The 17,976-nt window shown below is 34.5% G+C and overlaps 1 protein-coding gene across 3 annotated transcripts in view; it reads left to right on the forward strand.

Moving 5' to 3' along the window:
• VPS54 (VPS54 subunit of GARP complex) overlaps positions 1-17,976 on the forward strand; it is a 103,530-nt gene that overhangs the window by 37,415 nt on the left and 48,139 nt on the right. For all 3 annotated transcript variants that reach the window (XM_045828432.1, XM_045828433.1, XM_045828430.1), the window contains 2 exons: positions 7,513-7,639; positions 8,636-8,743. In XM_045828432.1, coding sequence (XP_045684388.1) covers positions 7,513-7,639; positions 8,636-8,743 — 235 coding nt within the window. The remainder of the gene's footprint in view (positions 1-7,512; positions 7,640-8,635; positions 8,744-17,976) is intronic.

Here is a 17,976-nt window from a genome sequence, read left to right on the forward strand (position 1 = left end):
ATATTTTTAGGGCCATTTAACTTTATTTGGAAGCTTAAGAATAGTTTAGATTCTATATTTGATCACTTAGGATAACATGTACTTTAGGTCTCTTGTTTACTATAGGCATAGTGGTACAAGGTGTGTTCTTAGTTTATTAACATGATTATTCTTTCACACTAGAGGATAAGAGATATTGTACTTGAATTTCACACACTTTCCTCCTAACTTTTCATACTAGAGAACAAATTTTAGTCATTTTTGTGTGCCATATCTTAGGAAAGCATAGGGTTTTATTTAAAATAAAAAATCTGTTTTTAAAATATTTGTTTATTAGAAAGAGACACACACACACACACACACACACACAGACATCATTTTGTTATTCTACTAACTTATGCATTCATTGGTTGATTCTAGTATGTGCCCTGAGTGAAGATTGAATTGGTAACCTTGGTGTAGTAGGATGATTCTTTAACAAACTGAGCTACCCAGCCAGGGCCAAAAGAAGGAAGCTTTCAGTAGAACCAAGGATTCTGTTGGATTAATTTGTTAATAGTCTTTCCATTTGATAGATCTTAGTCCAGATTTGCTTTCAGCTATGTTTTTTTCCTAACACTTTTAAAGGGAACTTTGACATCAAAATCTTCCAATAGTCAAATTAGTACAATTGCAAATCTCTATTTAAAAAGAATTTGAATGTTTTATTTGTGTACAGGTTTTCTGAAAATATCATATATTTTTTAGCCAGTGGTAGTAAAAAATACTTAAGTATTTTTTTCATTCTTTCCATATTTTTGACCTTGATATTTTCTGTATACATTTTTGTGACTTGTGAACCTCCAGGACATTTTGCTTATATGCTAATGCAATTTAATAACATTCTTTCATATTTTGTTATTTGTGATTTTTCTTAAAGAATTTTTCTAATGGGCCCTAAATGTTTTGAGCAAGATGTCATAAATACATCTTACTATGTATTTATGGAATCTGAATGATCCAGAGTATTACCTAATGTATATTGACTCTTGGTATCATTATCGTATTCTTTTTTTCCTTTCTTTCACTTTTTGTAATCACTGTCCCTAGTTAACCATTTATAGTTTATGTATGACTGTAGTTCTTAATCCTAGCTGCATATTAAAACTCTCAGAGGAGCTTTATATGATGAAAAGCATGCCACACTCCATCCAAATCAATTAAGTTAGACTTTCTAGAAGGTAAGGCCTTCACAGCTGCCTTTTTAAAAAGCTTTTTTAGGACTTTAAAATGCATTAGAATTGAAAAGCCTGGTTTTAAATTACCATCGGTACTCTTACTTTTTCAGAATTTGGAATTAAAGTGGTCACATCTTCTTATATAATTTTATTCTTTTTAAAACAAAAATTTCAACTAAAATGTCTTCCTGTCTATTCAAAGAGGGCTCTACTAATGTGTTAGGGGTACAATGTATCTGTTAATCAGTGTAAAAATCCCAGTTTAATTCCCTCTTCTGAATGTGGACAGTAATTTGCACAGTGGGAAATTTTGTCTCATTGAGTAATTCGTAATTATTAAAATGGATCTTTTGTACCTTTGTTGATTTTTGTAGTTAAAAATTTTTTAAGTGATTTTACTGCCTCAATTGTTGAAAATTGGGCACTTTGAATTATTAGGATATAAATATTTTTAACCACTACTCATGGAACGAAAGTTTGCTATTAGCAGTAACAAATTTCTGGTAATCAGTATAACAAAATATATCATCTGTAATCTGTACTACTTTTACCTAAAAGTGTTGCTGCAGTTAATGACATTGAATTGTTTGTTAAGCAGATGTAATACAGAAAAGTCATTATAAACTTCAGAATGTATTTGAACTTTGATATCTTGCAGGTTTTGACATACAAAAACTTCAGTTACCTTGAAATTTGAGGATGCAGTGTTGTTATTTGCTCTTTCTTATTGTAAAGTTTTATGTAGAAACTCTGTTTTCACCATTGTTAACTTTTTTCTTTGCTACTTAATACCACAATTACTCTATTACTACCACTACTATAAAACCTAAGAACATTTAAAAAAATCTTTGGTACTCTGTACCAGGTACTGTGCTAAGTATGTATTGCATGTATTATTTTATTCTGCCTCCCACTCCCCCCTCCTCCACCTTAAACACCTCTGTGAGGTCAGTAATCTTATCCCAATCTAATAGATAAGGACACTGAGGCATAGAAAGGCATACATAACTTGCTCCAAGTCATGGCTCAAGTTATAAAACAGTAGAGTCAGGATTCAGCCTAGGTCTCATCTAACCCAAGAGCTATGTATGCTTTTAAATATATTTGAGGATTTATAGGACCTCAAATAGATCACTGGGAATATCAATGCTAGTTTTATAATGTGATAGAGGTAAAATCATGGGCAATTAAGGTACAAGTTTGCTGAGCCAGGACCTACCATGGCAATTGATTTTAAAATAAAACTTAATAAAACTAGCTTTTTTCCTAGTCATAAACTTTTTTTTTTTAAGAAAAGGTGGAAAACATTCAGTTAGTTGTATGTCCCAGTTTATTGTGCTTTCATTGATCTAAGGTCATCTTGGGATTCCATTTAAGAGATTTTTATTATTGGAATTATCAAAGGTACGTAAAAAAGTCTTTGATCCTGATATAATCTATAATTTAGATTTTCAAAACATTGTAGCAAGGAAGCATTCAAATTGTGTGCTCTAGGGTGAAGCCAGAAACCAGACTTTTTACAATTTGATAACACTAATATTATTGTAGAGTTTATTGATGTATGTTTCTCTGATAAAAGCAGCACAAAGGTCATTGTAGTGAACAGTTTAGTAGAAGATCTGAATTAATGTAGAAATTGAGGCATGTCAAAGTAGGAAGTATTGGAGTTCCAATTTTTTTTATCATATAAAACAGTAAGTACTTTTTTCAGAAAGTGTTATTTTAGTTCTTTATTGTTTCAGTAGATTTCTTTTACCACCCTAAATTACTGTATGTGATTGTTAGGATATATACTTTTAAAATGAGCTGGTAACAGCATTATTAAATATTTTCAATAAGATTAATAATGTGTGGGTCATTATTATTATATCTGTTGTTATAATAGTCAAGAATAGAAAAACAGCAAGGATGAATGTGTGAGTCTTGTAGAACATTTTAATCCTGGAAGTTTTGTTTAAAGATTTGTTTAGACATATCTTTGTGCATATATTACATACCTGTGATTATGAAATACTATTTGATGTTAGTATTGAAATTCATATCTGTTCTTTTTAATTATATTTATTAGACTTTAAAAGTAGTTAAAGAATGCATAAGAATAAAGGTTTTCATTTACTTAAGACAATATTGAGATCAAACAGAAATTGTCATATATAAGTTACTATGCTGAAATTACAGAGTTTTATTATTTTGATGCCCAAATATTGGTAGATACAATCATATTGACTTTTTACCATAATTCTATACTGGGATTTGTAGAAGACCATTCATTCATACCTGAAGGTAACACATACCTGAAAGTAACACATAACCTGTAATGAATCTGATTTTCATAAAAATTGAGAACCAAGCAATGGTAAAGTTATGGGTAGATTTATGTCTTACCATGTTGATACTTAAAAAAAAACCTTATTGAAAACTCAAAGTACTCAGAAATAGAGGAAATTATATAGAGAATTGTATGAAGCTGAATACATTGTAAATCACCTGGGAGTTAACAAACTGATGGCCAACTTTGTTTTCCTTGTGCCCCTCCACTCCTGGATTGGAAACAAATTCAAAACATTATTTCATTTTATTTATAAATATTTCATTATGTATCTTGAAAGAAAAATATCTTTAAAAACTTAACCAATATTTATATTTTCACACAGCTTTCAGATTTTCAGTTTTCAGATTTTCCTGTTTGTCTCAGAATTCTTTTTTATAGTGTTTGTTGAAATAAGGATCTAAATAATATGTGGATCTAAATAATAAGGATCTATAATGTGTGAAATAAGGATCTAAATAATATATTTCAAGTGTCTTAATATATAGTTTTCCATTCTTGTGTATTCTCCCTTTCAAAATATTTATTGAAGAAATTGAATTGTCTTATAGAGCCTTCTCACAGTCTGGATATTGCCACATCCCCGTGTTTATCATGTTTTTCTTTTGCCCATGTTTTCTGTAAACTGATAGTTACATTTAAAGGCTTGATCAGATTTAAGTTTTACTTTTCATCAAGAGCACCTAATAGGTAGTGGTGTGTATTTCAATCAAGAAGCATATATCTGGTTGTCTGTCTTTTTTGTGCTATTAACAGATATTTAATGATCATTGCCTAGATTTATCATCTCATTTAGAGTTCCAAATCATGATACTCTAATTCTGTACTTCATTATTCATTTACTAACTGGAATATTTCCTTAAAGCTGTATTTCTACATAATAATTATTTGATAACTCTGAAGTACATTTTTTACAAGTGTAGGCAGGATAAATTCTAGAATCTTTTCACTTAGAAATTTTAAAAAAATGATTTGAAAATCTAGCATCCTCTAAAGGTGACTGATGAGTTTTTAAAAATATTTTTATAAACACATGAATTTATATATATCTGAAGTATTTAAATTCTTTGCTGTTTTTATCAGTGTTCAAATTTTTCTGTCTTTTGGAAGAACCTCTTCCCATTCATTCTTGAGTCCTTTTGACATGATTCCATGAGTAGTCATTGATTGTTTTTTTACTTTGTGTTATGACAAGATATTCATGTATTTTCTGTCCAGACTTGTAATCTCCCACTTCTCTAAGCAGCTCTAGTTTCTTTTAGTAGGAAATGGTATTTAAAAATTACAGTCTTGGAACCAGAGGTAATTTGTAGTAGACACAGCTAGAAAATAATTTTTCCTTTATAAAGAAAAGAAATCTGAGTTTGTATTGATAGTTTCAACTTAAATTCAGGATTATAGAATTCAGTCTTACCTATATATCCTTTTGAACAGGCTGAAAACTGTGGTTTCTAATGATGTCAACATAATTACTTATTTGTTTTATCTCCTAATATCAATAGAATGCTCTCAGAACTAACAATATGATTACTACAAATGTAGGATTTCTTTTTCTTAAGGATATGTCCTTTGTTGAATGAATTGATAAGTTACCATGTTTCAATGTCCATTGAAATAATTCCTCTTTGGGTAAATTTGGATACTAACTCAATATACAGTTAAGTTTGTTTGTTTCATTTGCTTTTGATATATATATAAACCTATATATATAGGTTTGATCTTGCAAGATGTAATGTTGTTTTATAACTATGTTAAATAGTTTTGTGGTTCTAAAGTCAAATCTGTGAAACAAAAGATATTCAGAGAAATTTAATTTCTGTCCTGGTCACTTTCCTCCCTACTTACCTCTGTAGGTCATCATTTAAAAAAGTTTTAGTTAATATTTTTCCATCCTTTCATTCCGTCCCTTCATCCATCCATCCATTCATGTCTCCACCTGTTCCTCATGTAAAATAAGCATTAGCATACTGTACATTTTTTTCATTTTGCTGTTTTTACCTTACTCTGGCATACCCTGGAGATGACTCTACAGTATATATTCTCAGTGAGGGTCAAGAATATCACCCCATAAGGGCAAAATTTGTTCTTGAAGGGTGAAAAAATCTTGGATATTACAATGGTTTGTGACCCTCCAAAGGACTACAGTATGTAAACAGATACATAGTATATCTGTGATACTAAAATTTCATGGGGGGGGCAGTTGTTGATTAGGGTGGCAATAGTGAAAAGATGTTGAGAAACTGCTCTGTAGCAGTATACAGTATATTATCTGGTATTCTTCAATTCTTTTAAAAGCATGTGGTGTCTGCTATGATACATTCAGCTAGCCCCTATTGGTTAACATTTGGGTTGTTTATATTCCTTTGCAGTTAATGGTGCTGCAGTGAATGTATATTCTTTTGTATTTTTACCAGTGTATCTCTGAGACAGATTCCAAGAAGTGAGATTCCTAGGTCAAAGACTGTATTTGCCTATGTAATTTTGCTAGACACTGCCCTATTCCCCTTATGACACTGTTTTAGTTTGTACTGGTAGATATGTTCTAATAATTATGAGATGTTAGTACCATCTATGAGAACCTTACTAGTCTTCTGATTAACCATAACAAATATAATTTTCATATTGCAAAATGCAGATTTATGTTATTTTAAGTAAATATAGTATGTATGTATGTGTGTGCATATGTTTATTATTTAATTTAATTACAGATGTTTAAATTTAGCCTTAAATTTAAAACATTTAAACATGAATTTAAATTTTAACAAATTTAAATATGAATGTTTAAAAATTTCCCCCAAAGATAGTACTTAAAAAAATTTTTTTTATCCTGGGGTATAAACAGATTTCCCAATGGTCTGTATCACTTAATTTTTGGAATACTTTGGACCAACTAGATACCTAGGTTTCTTCAACCCATTGTTTTTATAAAGCTATTAACCCTGCCTGGTATGGCTCAGTTGGTCGAGTGTCGTCCTGTAAGACAAAAGGTCATGGGTTTGATTCCTGGTCAGGGCACCAGCCTGGGTTGTTGGTTTGGTCCCTCAGTGGGGCGCATGCAGGAGGCTGCTGATCCTTGTTTCTCTCCCTCCCGTCCCCTCTCTCTAAAATTAAGTAAGTAAGTAAGTAAATAAAGCTATTAGATTGTGTAGCAAATATTCCTTTGTATATAAAGGTACTCATCCTTAGTGCCCTGCAGAGCAGGGACTTTATGGGACCATTCTTATCTCTTGGACAGTGCATGCTTTTTCCAAATGTTCCGAATAGTGATACTTGCCTTTACCATCCCCACAACTCTGCCCAGATTAGAGTCCTTCTTGCTTTAATGCTATCTAGGATCTGCAAATATTAGAGGTATATTAAAAAGAAACATTTTATGATAAAAAGTTTCATGTATATAGATTGTAGTTCAGTATTTTTGTATTTTTAGTCTTATGTTCTAATGACTTTCAGTTTGCTGACCTGAGGGATATTGCAAGTAACTCAAACTGATGATGACAGAGATTAAAGTACATCAGTCTATCCCTCTGGTTAGTCCTTCAGATATATGCACGCAGAGCAGGATCTGGCACATAGTAGGTACTTGTATTTGTTGAATAAATGAATGACTTGGGAGCTGCTGGCATTGATATTCAGTAAATGGTTAATGAAGAAAGGACTTGACTCCCTTCTCTCTCTCTCTCTCAAATCAATTTAAAAAAAAGGTTAGAATATCTAAATATTTTATCTGTAAAAGTAAATAAAAAAGCAGTCATGAAATTTCTAGAGCCAGGTTTCCTATAACACATCGATCTGTATGTTAAAGAAAAAATAGAATTTGGGAGGTGATGTGAAACTATTGCAGTTATTTTTGTTAAGTTAAAGGACTCCATTTTACTAAAACATTATTGCACAAGTACTGTCAGAGAAGTTTTGCCTACTAGTTCCCTTAATTGTAGAGTGAATTTGGACTTTTAATGACTGTATATAATATTTCTTCCTCCTTTGTAGGCATTTGGGATCACAGCTTTGTGAATTAGAAAAACTGATAGATAAAATGATGGTTGCAGAATTTTCTACTTATTCTCACAGTGACTTAAATAGACCACTGGAAGATGACTGTCAAATTTTAGAAGAGGTATGTATTTTGAACTGTGGAATGACATTTATGTCTTTGCTTAAGGAAGTTAATTCCTAACTTCGGTAGTTTAGAACACATTCTCAGATTATAGTGAAAAAAAAACCATTAAATTTCAGCCTCTATTTGACTTACGAAGTCCTTCACTACATGACTTTAGCAAGTACCATAATTGTTTATTATTCTGTGAAATTAGAGAATAAAATAATTTCATAGCCTAATTAGAAATTGGAGTTAAAATGAGGTCTTTATTTAACTTCAAACCAAGTTTAAAATGTAGATATAGGACAAGTTAACATATATCCATGTGTATGCATGTATTGGAGTATATCTTTTAAAAAGTGTTCATTATTATGCGGTAACTCACTAGTCATTCTCTAGTCATTCACTGAACATATATTATGAACATGTTTTATGTATATGCATATACAAATATATCATATCCAGGCTTTATTCACCTGATAACTTTTCAGTGCTGATTACTGCCAAGAACTAGTGAAGAATCCAGAGAGCCCTGATAGCAGTCTAAGTAGTTAAGAGATATTTTCACCTGTTTGCAGTTCCACAGATAGTCCAAGTCATCATTGTAGTCTTCTAGACCACTAATTGGAAAGCACATGGATCACAGAGTATTTATTGGTCATCACAGTCTGCAAGGATACTTTCTAGCTACTTGAAACTAGGCCAAAATACACTCTAATAAGATTGTTTTGGCTCTAAACCAGCTTCATTTGATCCACTGCTGTGTAATAGGATTGACCTGTCTTGGAACACTGACTCCAAAAATCTGATGACAAGATTGCTGTGGAAGGGTTTTTTTAGGCTTCTAGAAAATACCACATGAAAGATAGAGTTCTGAGCATCAAAATATAAAACCCTTGATATTTAGTATTTCTGCCTGTGAGATTTCTGTCAGTGTTAGAACACTGCCTGTGAGATTTCTGCCTATTTGATATTTAAAGTGTGAAGTTACATACTCTTCTTTTATTTTGATAGGAAAGACTAGTGTCTCTTGTATTTGGACTTTTAAAACAAAGAAAACTTAATTTTTTAGAAATCTATAGTGAAGAAATGATTATTACGGCAAAGAATATCATTAAACAGGTAATTGTACATTTTTTTACTTGATCTAATTTGGTCTAGAATCTTTTGTGAAGTTTATTTTTACATGATGCTAAAAATAATATACAGGGTCCAGCACAAATAAGCCCCTTTTTTATTCCAAAATCATAAGCATGTAATTCTGTAATATAACAGTATCACACTGAAGTACACCATATGACATTTTAGGTAAAATGTTCAAATTAAAACTATAAATTATTACACTCATGTTATTATGCTACCAACCATACTCAAGCAGGCCTTACTTCTGCTGGACTCTGTAGTATAGTAGTAATATTTTCTCATTTATTAAAAAATTTAGCCCTGGCTGGCGTAGCTCAGTGGATTGAGTGCGGGCTGGGAACCAAAGTGTCCCAGGTTCGATTCCCAGCCAGGGTACATGCCTGGGTTGCAGGCCATAACCCCCAGCAACCGCACATTGAAATTTAAACCGCACAAAAAAATTTAAAATGTATAAAAGTAGAAAAAAACATAGCCCTGTTAGCTAAAAGATTATCATCTAAGAATATTTCTAAGTATAAATTGTTACTAATGTTTTTCACTGGTGCTATCATACTGTATATAGTATTTTGATTTGTACATGTATTTCAGTTAGAAACACAAGCGTATTCTCATTATGTAAGCCTTCATAAACATAATCTTTAGTGATTGTATAAATTTTCAGCAACATTATAGTAGTTAAACCTACTTAACCATTTCTTTATGCTGTATATTTAGGTTGTTTTCAGTTTGGTACTATAAAGAACATGGTGACAAATGTCTGTGGTATAAAGTTTTGTTTTTTGTTTTTTTCATAAGACTATTTTTTTTTCAATTTTTTTTAATCATTGTTCAAATACAGTTTTCTCCTTTTTACTCCCAATCCAGTTCCCCCCCCCCCCCCCCCCCTTCCCTCCCATTACCACCCTCCCCTTAGTTTATGACCATGTGTCCTTTAAGTTTGTTCCTGTGAACCCTTCCCACTGTCCCCTTAAATTCCCTCTTCTCTCCCCTCCGGTCACCATCAGCCTGTCCTCTATTTCAGTATCTTTGGTTATATTTTGCTTGTTCCTTTGTTTAGTTATTTAGGTTCCTGTTAAAGGTGAGATCATATGATATTTGTCTTTCATTGCCTGGCTTGTTTCGCTTAGCATAATGTTTTCCAGCTCCATCCACGCTGTTGCAAAGGGTAGGAGCTCCTTCTTTCTTTCTGCTGCATAGAATTCCATTGTGTAAATGTACCATAGTTTTTTGATCCATTCATTTACTGATGGGCATCTTGGTTGCTTCCAGCATAGCTATTGTAAATTGTGCTGCTATGAACATTGGGATGCATAGGTTCTTTTGGATTGGTGTTTTAGTATTCTTAGGATAGAGTCCCAGCAGTGGAATTGCAGGGTCAAAAGGCAGATCCATTTTTAGTTTTCTGAGGAAGTTCCATACTGCTTTCCATAGTGGTTGTACCAGTCTGCAGTCCCACCAACAGTGCACTAGGGTCCCCTTTTCTCCACAACCTCTCCAACACTTGTTGTTTGTTGCTTTGTTTATGATGGCCATTCTGTCTGGTGTGAAGTGGTATCTCATTGTGGTTTTAATTTGCATCTCTCTCATAGCTAGCAATATTGAACATCGTTTCATGTGTCTTTGGATTTTCTGTATGTCCTCCTTGGAGAAGTGTCTGTTCAAGTCCTTTGCCCACTTTTTAAGTGGATTCCTTGTCTTCTTAGAGTGCAGTCGTGTAAGTTCTCTATATATTTTGGAGATGACCCTTGTCTGAGGTATCATTGGCAAATATGTTTTCCCATACAGTTGGTTCTCTTTTAATTTTCATACTGTTTTCTTTAGCTGTGCAGAAGCTTTTAATTTTGATGAGGTCCTATTTGTTTATTCTTTCCTTTATGTCCCTTGCTCTAGGGGACACGTCAGTAAAAAGTTTCTTCGTGAAATATCTGAGATTTCCCTACCCTACGTTCTCCTCTAGGACTTTAATGGTGTCATGTTTTATATTCAAGTCTTTTATCCACCTTGAATTTATTTTTTGTATATGGTGTAAGTTGGTGCTCAAGTTTCATTTTTTTTGCACGTGGCTGTCCAGTTCTCCCAACACCATTTGTTGAAGAGGCTATTTTTATTCCATTTTATGTTGCTGCCTCCTTTGTCAAATATTAATTGACCATAGAGACCTGGGTTTATTTCTGGGCTCTCTGTTCTGTTCCATTGGTCTATGTGCCTGTTTTTATGCCAGTACCAGGCTGTTTTGATTACAGTAGCCTTGTAGTATAGTGTCGGGTATTGTGATCCCTCCTACTTTACTCTTCTTTCTCAAAATTGCAGCAGCTATTCAGGGTCATTTATAATTCCATATAAATTTTTTGAAGTGTTTGTTCTATGTCTGTGAAATATGCCATTGGTACTTTAATAGGAATTGCATTGAATGTGTAAATTGCTTTGGGTAGTATGGACATTTTGATGATATTAATTCTTCCAATCCATGAACACGGTATATGTTTCCATTTGTTTGTGCCTTCCTTGATTTCTTTCTTCAGTGTTGTGTAGTTTTCTGAATACAGGTCTTTTACCTCTTTGGTTAGGTTTATTCCTAGATATTTTATTTTTCTTTTTGTTATTTCAAATGGGATTTTTTCCTTGATCTCTGCTTCTGCTGTTTCATTGTTGGTGTACAGAAATGCCTTTGATTTCTGGATATTGACTTTGTATCCCACTGTTTTGCCAAATTCATTTATTAGGTCAAGCAGTTTTTTGGTAGAGTCAATAGGATTTTCCATGTATACTATCATGTCATCTGTAAACAGTGACAGTTTTGTTTCCTCCTTTCCGATTTGGACGCCTTTTATTTCTTTTTCTTGTCTGATTGCTGTGGCTAAAACTTCCAGTACTATATTGAATAGAAGTGGTGAAAGTGGACAGCCTTGTCTTGTTCCTGATCTTAATGGAAAAGGTTTTAATTTTTGCCCATTGAGAATGATGTTGGCTGAAGGTCTCTCATATATGGCCTTTATTATGTTGAGGAATGCTCCCTCTATTCCCACTTTGCCGAGTGTTTTTATCATGAATGGGTGCTGTACCTTATCAGATGCTTTTTCTGCATCAATTGATATGATCATGTGGTTTTTGTCTTTGCTTTTGTTTATGTGATGTATTACATTTACTGACTTGCGAATATTGAACCATCCTTGCATCCCTGGAATGAATCCCACTTGGTCATGGTGTATAATCTTTTTAATGTACTGTTGGATGCGGTTTGCCAGTATTTTGTTGAGGATTTTAGCGTCAATGTTCATCAGTGATATTGGCCTGAAGTTTTCTTTCTTTGTTGTGTCTTTATTTGGTTTTGGAATTAGGATGATGTTGGCCTCATAAAAAGAGTTTGGGAGACTCCCATCTTTTTTGGATTTTTTGGAATAGTCTGTGAAGGATAGGGGTTAGCTCTTCCTTAAATGCTTCGTAGAATTCTCCTGTGAAACCATCTGGTCCCGGGCTTTTGTGTGTTGGGAGTTTTTTGATTACTGCTTCAATTTCTTTTGTTGTTATTGGTCTATTCAGACTTTCTGCTTCTTTTTCATTGAATTTTGGAGGATTATATTTTTCTAGAAAGTTGTCTATTTCATCTAGGTTTTCAAATTTCTTGGCATACAGCTCTTTGTAGTAATTTCTTACAATCCTTTGTATTTCTGTGGTATCTGTTGTAATCTCTCCTCTTTCATTTCTGATTGTGTTTATTTGGGTCTTCTCTTTTTTTTTCTTGATGAGTCTGCTTAAAGGCTTGTCGATTTTGTTTATCTTTTCAAAGAACCAGCTCTTGGATTCATTGATCCTTAGAATTGTGCTTTTAGTCTCTATGTCATTTAATTCTGCTCTGATCTTGGTTATTTCCTTCCTTCTGCTTGCTGTGAGCTGTCTTTGTTGTTGTTCCTCGAGTTCTTGTAGACGTAGGGTTAGGTTGTTTGTTTGGAATGTTTCTAACCTTTTTAGGTGGGCCTGTATCGCTATGAACTTCCCTCTCAGGACTGCCTTGGCTGTGTCCCATAAGTTTTGGGTTGTTGTGAGTTCGTTTTCGTTTGTTTCCAGAAACCTTTTGATTTCTTCCCTAATATCATTCTTGACCCATTCATTGTTTAATAGCATGCTATTTAATCTCCATGATTTTGAGTATTTTTGTTTTTTCTCCTTCGGGTTGGTTTCTAGCTTCAGTCCCTTGTGATATGAGAAAATGCTTGGTATGATTTCAATTTTCTTGAAATTCTTGAGGCTTGTTTTGTGTCTTATCATGTGGTCTATCTTTGAGAATGTTCCGTGTACATTTGAAAAGAATGTATATTTAGCTTTTTTTGGATGGAGAGCTCTGTATATATCAGTAAAGTCCATTTCATCAAGGGTATTGTTCAATGCCACAATATCTTTGTTGATATTTTTGTTTAGAAGATCTGTCCATTTTTGATAGTGGGGTGTTAAAATCTCCCACTATAATTGTGTTGCTGTCCATATCTTTCTTGAAGTCCTCTAAGATTTTCTTTATGTATTTGGGTGCTCCTATGTTGGGTGCATATATATTTACAATATTTATGTCTTCTTGATGGATTCTTCCCTTGAGTATTATGAAGTGACCTTCTGGGTCTCTCTGTATTGACCTTTTTTGGAAGTCTATTTTGTCTGATATGAATATTGCTACCCCGGCTTTTTTTTCCTGTCCATTTGCTTGGAAGATTTGTTTCCAGCCCTTCACTTTCAGCCTGTGTAGGTCTTTTATCCTGAGATGGGTCTCTTGTAGACAGCAGATATGTGAGTCATTTTTTCTTATCCAATCAGCTATTCTTTGTCTTTTGATTGGAGCATTTAATCCATTTATGTTTAAGGTTATTATTGATAGGTACTTATTCATTGTCTTTTATGTACGTGTGTTCCTCTCTCTCTCTCTCTCTTTCTTCTCTCCTCCTTAAAGCAGTCCTTTTAGAATCTCTTGCAGAGCTAGTTTGGTCGAGGTGTATTGTTTTAGACTTCTTTTGTCTGGGAAGCTTCTTATTTGGCCTTCTATCTTGATCGAGAGCCTTGCTGGATATAGTAGCCTTGGTTGCAGCCCTCTGGTTCTCATTACCTGGAGTAGTTCTTGCCATTCTCTTCTGGCTTGAAGTGTTTCCATTGAGAAGTCAGCTGTTAGCCTTATTGGGGCTCCCTTGTATGTTACTTCCTTTTTTCTCCCTTTGCTGCCTTTAATATTCTCTCTTTGTCTTGAAATTTTGTCATTTTAATTGTGATGTGCCTTGGGGTGGGTCTCTTTTGGGTTCCTCTTGATTGGGACTCTCTGTGTTTCCTGGATTTGTGTGACTTTTTTCTCGTCAAATTAGGGAAGTTCTCCTTCATTACTTGTTCAACTAGGTTTTCGATCCCTTGCTCTTCTTCTTCTCCTTCTGGTATCCCTATTATACGGATATTATTACATTTCATATTGTCTTGCATTTCTCTTAATCCCTCTTCATTCTTTCTGAGCCTCTTTTCCTTTTCTTGTTCTTTCTGGATGCTGTTTTCTACTTTGTCCTCCAGCTCACTAATCTGATCTTCTGCTTCATCAATCCTGCTTTTCATTCCTTCTACTGTGTTCTTCAGTTCAGAAATTGTATTCTTCATTTCCTCTTGACCTTTGTTGAGAGTTTCTATTTCCTTTTTCATGTTTATATAGTTTGCAGTGAGATTGATGTAGTTTTCCTCTAATTTCTGAAAGCTCATTGTGAGTTCATTGAACTTCCTGGTAATCATTGTTTTGAACTCACTATCTGATAGTTGAGTTGCCTCTATTTCATTTAGCATTTTTCCTGAGGCTTCCTCGTTTCCCTTCAGTTGGGGGTTGTTTCTTTGTTTTCTCATTGTTCGTGGGTTTCTTCTTTTTTCTTCTTGTTTGTTAATTTGAAACTGTTGGTTTCCCTGTAATTATGGTGTGAACTTCTGTGATAGAATATTTGAGTGTTTCAGTGGTGCAATCTCCTTCATGTATCCTGGTGTTCACAGCTTCCCCCTACTCTTTTTTGGGATCAATTGGAGGAGTAAGGCAAAATGGTTTAAAACAGTATACTATGATATTTACTTTAGTAGCCAGTAGAGAAGAGATGGGTTATCCTTTGGCTCCTTATAGTGTTAACCGTGATCCTCCACCCCACTATCCATGTTTTAGAAAGGATGGAAAGAAGGTAAGACTCTTATTGGGGCCGAGAGGATTGTTAGTTGGATCTGGAAAGCTGTGAGGCTGTGGGAGGTCAGCTTCTACGGTAGGGTTGGACTAAAGATTAGTATATAGGAGCAGTGAGTAAAAGAATAGAGACAACCCCCACAATAGTATAGTTCAGAAAATTGCAAAGTGGGCTGAGATCAGGTAGGGGTATTGAGAAGCATTTACAATTGTATAGACTAGGTCTTACTAGCAGTAATAGTAAAGTGACAGTCTTGTGGCAGGATTGATGAGGTCTAGATAACAAGAATAAATAGTATAGAACCTTGAGAGGTGTATTAATGGAACACAGATGAACGATAGTAACTTATCAACACCTTGTGACTGAGATACCAGGGGGAACCTATCAAATGACAGTATAACCAGCCAAGCAAAGAAGATTATACAGAAAGAAAAAGAATACTAAAATATTATTAAAATAAAAAATGTCGGAAAAGTGAGAAAAAGAATACAAATTTACAATAACTTGCAAGATTAAAAAAAAAGGAAAGAAAAGCAGAAGATGTAGTGCAAGAGAGATAAATTTGGAGTGGAAAGAATAATATTAGGTTGAATGGAAGAGAAACATAAGGGATTGCGAGATAAAAATAATAAGAATTGAAAAAAAAGTCACATAAAACACAAGATAAAATCAATCAACCAACAACAGCCAGAGAAACCAAACAAAACCAAACAAAACCAAAAAAAAAAAAAAACCAAATACACAAACGAAAAAAAACCTCTTGTTGGTTTCTAACTGGCCAGACCAGTGTTTCTGCTCTTGCTGGCTTCAGCTGGCTGAGGGACCTTTGAAATGCTTCTCTCTCTCCCAGCCAGATCGCAGCAAGTCTGTCAGATACACTGGGCGCTCCCGAACACACTGTCGCGCGAGAGTCAGTCTTCCCAACGCAGCCCAGCTGTTTCCAGCTCCGTGTTCCCTGCCCAACCGCACTCCGACCGGGTGTTGGTGCCTTTCTTGGCTCCCCTGGTTGGGCTGGCTGGAAATTTCTGAGCCACTACTGTAGGAACGCACCCAGCACCACGTCCCTCCTGGGATCGCAGCGCTCGATTCTGGCTTCCCTATGGGGCGCGAGCCGAGCGTGGCCCGGCTCGTACTCTCCACCGATCTGCACTTCCACCGGGCTAGAGGTGCCCCTGGTCCTGTCGGCTAGAGGCTTTCATTTCTCCCCGGTCTCTGGGCGGGTGTTCATATTCCCTGGGCGATTTTTTCTTAGTCCAACTGGCTGATCTGTTCCTTCTAGCAACCCGTTCTCCCCTGGAGTTGCTCACCCCCGTATTGGGGGGAGGGAGGGAGCAGCAACTTGCCTCTCCTGGGAGCCCTGGGGCAGACCCCGGAGCACCGGGCGGGCCTGGGGTCTGCGCACCCCTAGACCCCGCGCTGATCCCTGGGCCCCTTTTGTCCTGTATCAGACTCCTTACCATCTGGTTTTCCAGTGAGTGCAATAATTTTTGATGTCCTGCTTTCAAAAGTGATTTGGTAATCTAGCCCACTTGCTCTGTTTCTCCACCAATCCACGAGTGTCCCCCCTCTTCACAGAAGCCGAGAAAAACGCTGCCTAGAGTAAAGCCGCCATCTTCCCTCTCCCCCATAAGACTATTTTCTTATAACTGATTTCTAAAAGTGGAATTGTTGGTCAGAGAGTGTCCAGTGTTTAAATTGTTAGAAATTACCAATATGTAGTGTCACCAGCAATAGATAAGTGTCCATTTCATCTTACCGTCATCTCTCAGAAATCATAATTGTAAACTCAAGTCCATGTTTTTTTAGTCTTCCCTGATCTTTGTTTTGACGTTTTTTTACTAAGATAAATCTTATTCACTGAACTTCAGTTTTTCTGTATATGAAAAAGAACAATTTAAAATGTATTTACTAGGCTTAGTTGATCATCAAATTGAATGTGCATTACTGAATTTTTAATGTTTAAATAAAACAAACCAAATAAAAGATTACAATCACCCCATCTTTTACCTCTTTCAAACACTAAAACACTATTTTAAAATTGTTGATATCACTTTCAAAAATTTTTGGCAGTATCTACTAGTACTCAATATACACTATTCTGACTTAGCATTTCTGCTCCAGAGTACTACCTGACAGAATGCATATGTAAGTTCACCAAAGACTTTTGGTGGCAGCACTATTTGTATTAAAAGCTAGAAAAAAATTATCAGTAAAAGATAAATAGAATTGTAGTATATTTATGCAGTTGAATAGTACACACCACTGAGAATGAATAAATTACATGGAACAGTATGGATGAATATCATATATATAATGTGGAGCCAAAGAAACCAGACATAAAGGAATATATACTCTATGGTTCCCTGTATGTGAATTTCAAACACTGGCCAAATTAATCTGTTGTATTAGAAACTAGGATAGTAGTGACTTTTGGGAGGAAATAGTTACAAGGAGAGGAGCAGGAAAGTAGCTTATTGGCAACATTCAGTTTCATGATCTGAGTTGTGCTTACACAGGTATACCCCATTGTGAAAAATTATTGAGTTATAAAAATAATTTGTACAATTTTCTGTGTGTATATTACACTTTTAAATAAGTGTTTTTTTAAACTGGTGTTTTAATTCCCAGACTTCTCATGAAGTCTAAGCATTTTTTAAAAACTTTAAACGTTGTCTGTATTGCAAGGAAACATAACTTACAAAATAAACTTCTTTTGGAATTAAAACAATTTTTTAAATGTAAGTCCAGTTGGTATACAATATTATATCAGTTATATTAGTTTCCAGTATACAATATAGTGATTTGACATTTTTATATCTTACAATGTGATCAGTCCACTATTTATAGTTATCATCTGTCCCTGTGCAAACTTATCACAATATTATTGACTGTATTTCTCTTTCTCTTTTCACTCATCTCCTCATCCCCTCTCTTCTGGTAATCATCCTTTTGGTCTCTGTTTCTGTGAGTCTGTTTGTATTTTGTTTTGTTTGTTTATTTGTTTTGTTTATTTTTAGATTCCACACATAAGTGAAA

This window comes from Phyllostomus hastatus, unplaced genomic scaffold (genome assembly GCF_019186645.2).
Source record: "Phyllostomus hastatus isolate PE091 unplaced genomic scaffold, TTU_PhHast_1.1 phas_scaffold_78, whole genome shotgun sequence".
Taxonomy (NCBI): domain Eukaryota; kingdom Metazoa; phylum Chordata; class Mammalia; order Chiroptera; family Phyllostomidae; genus Phyllostomus; species Phyllostomus hastatus.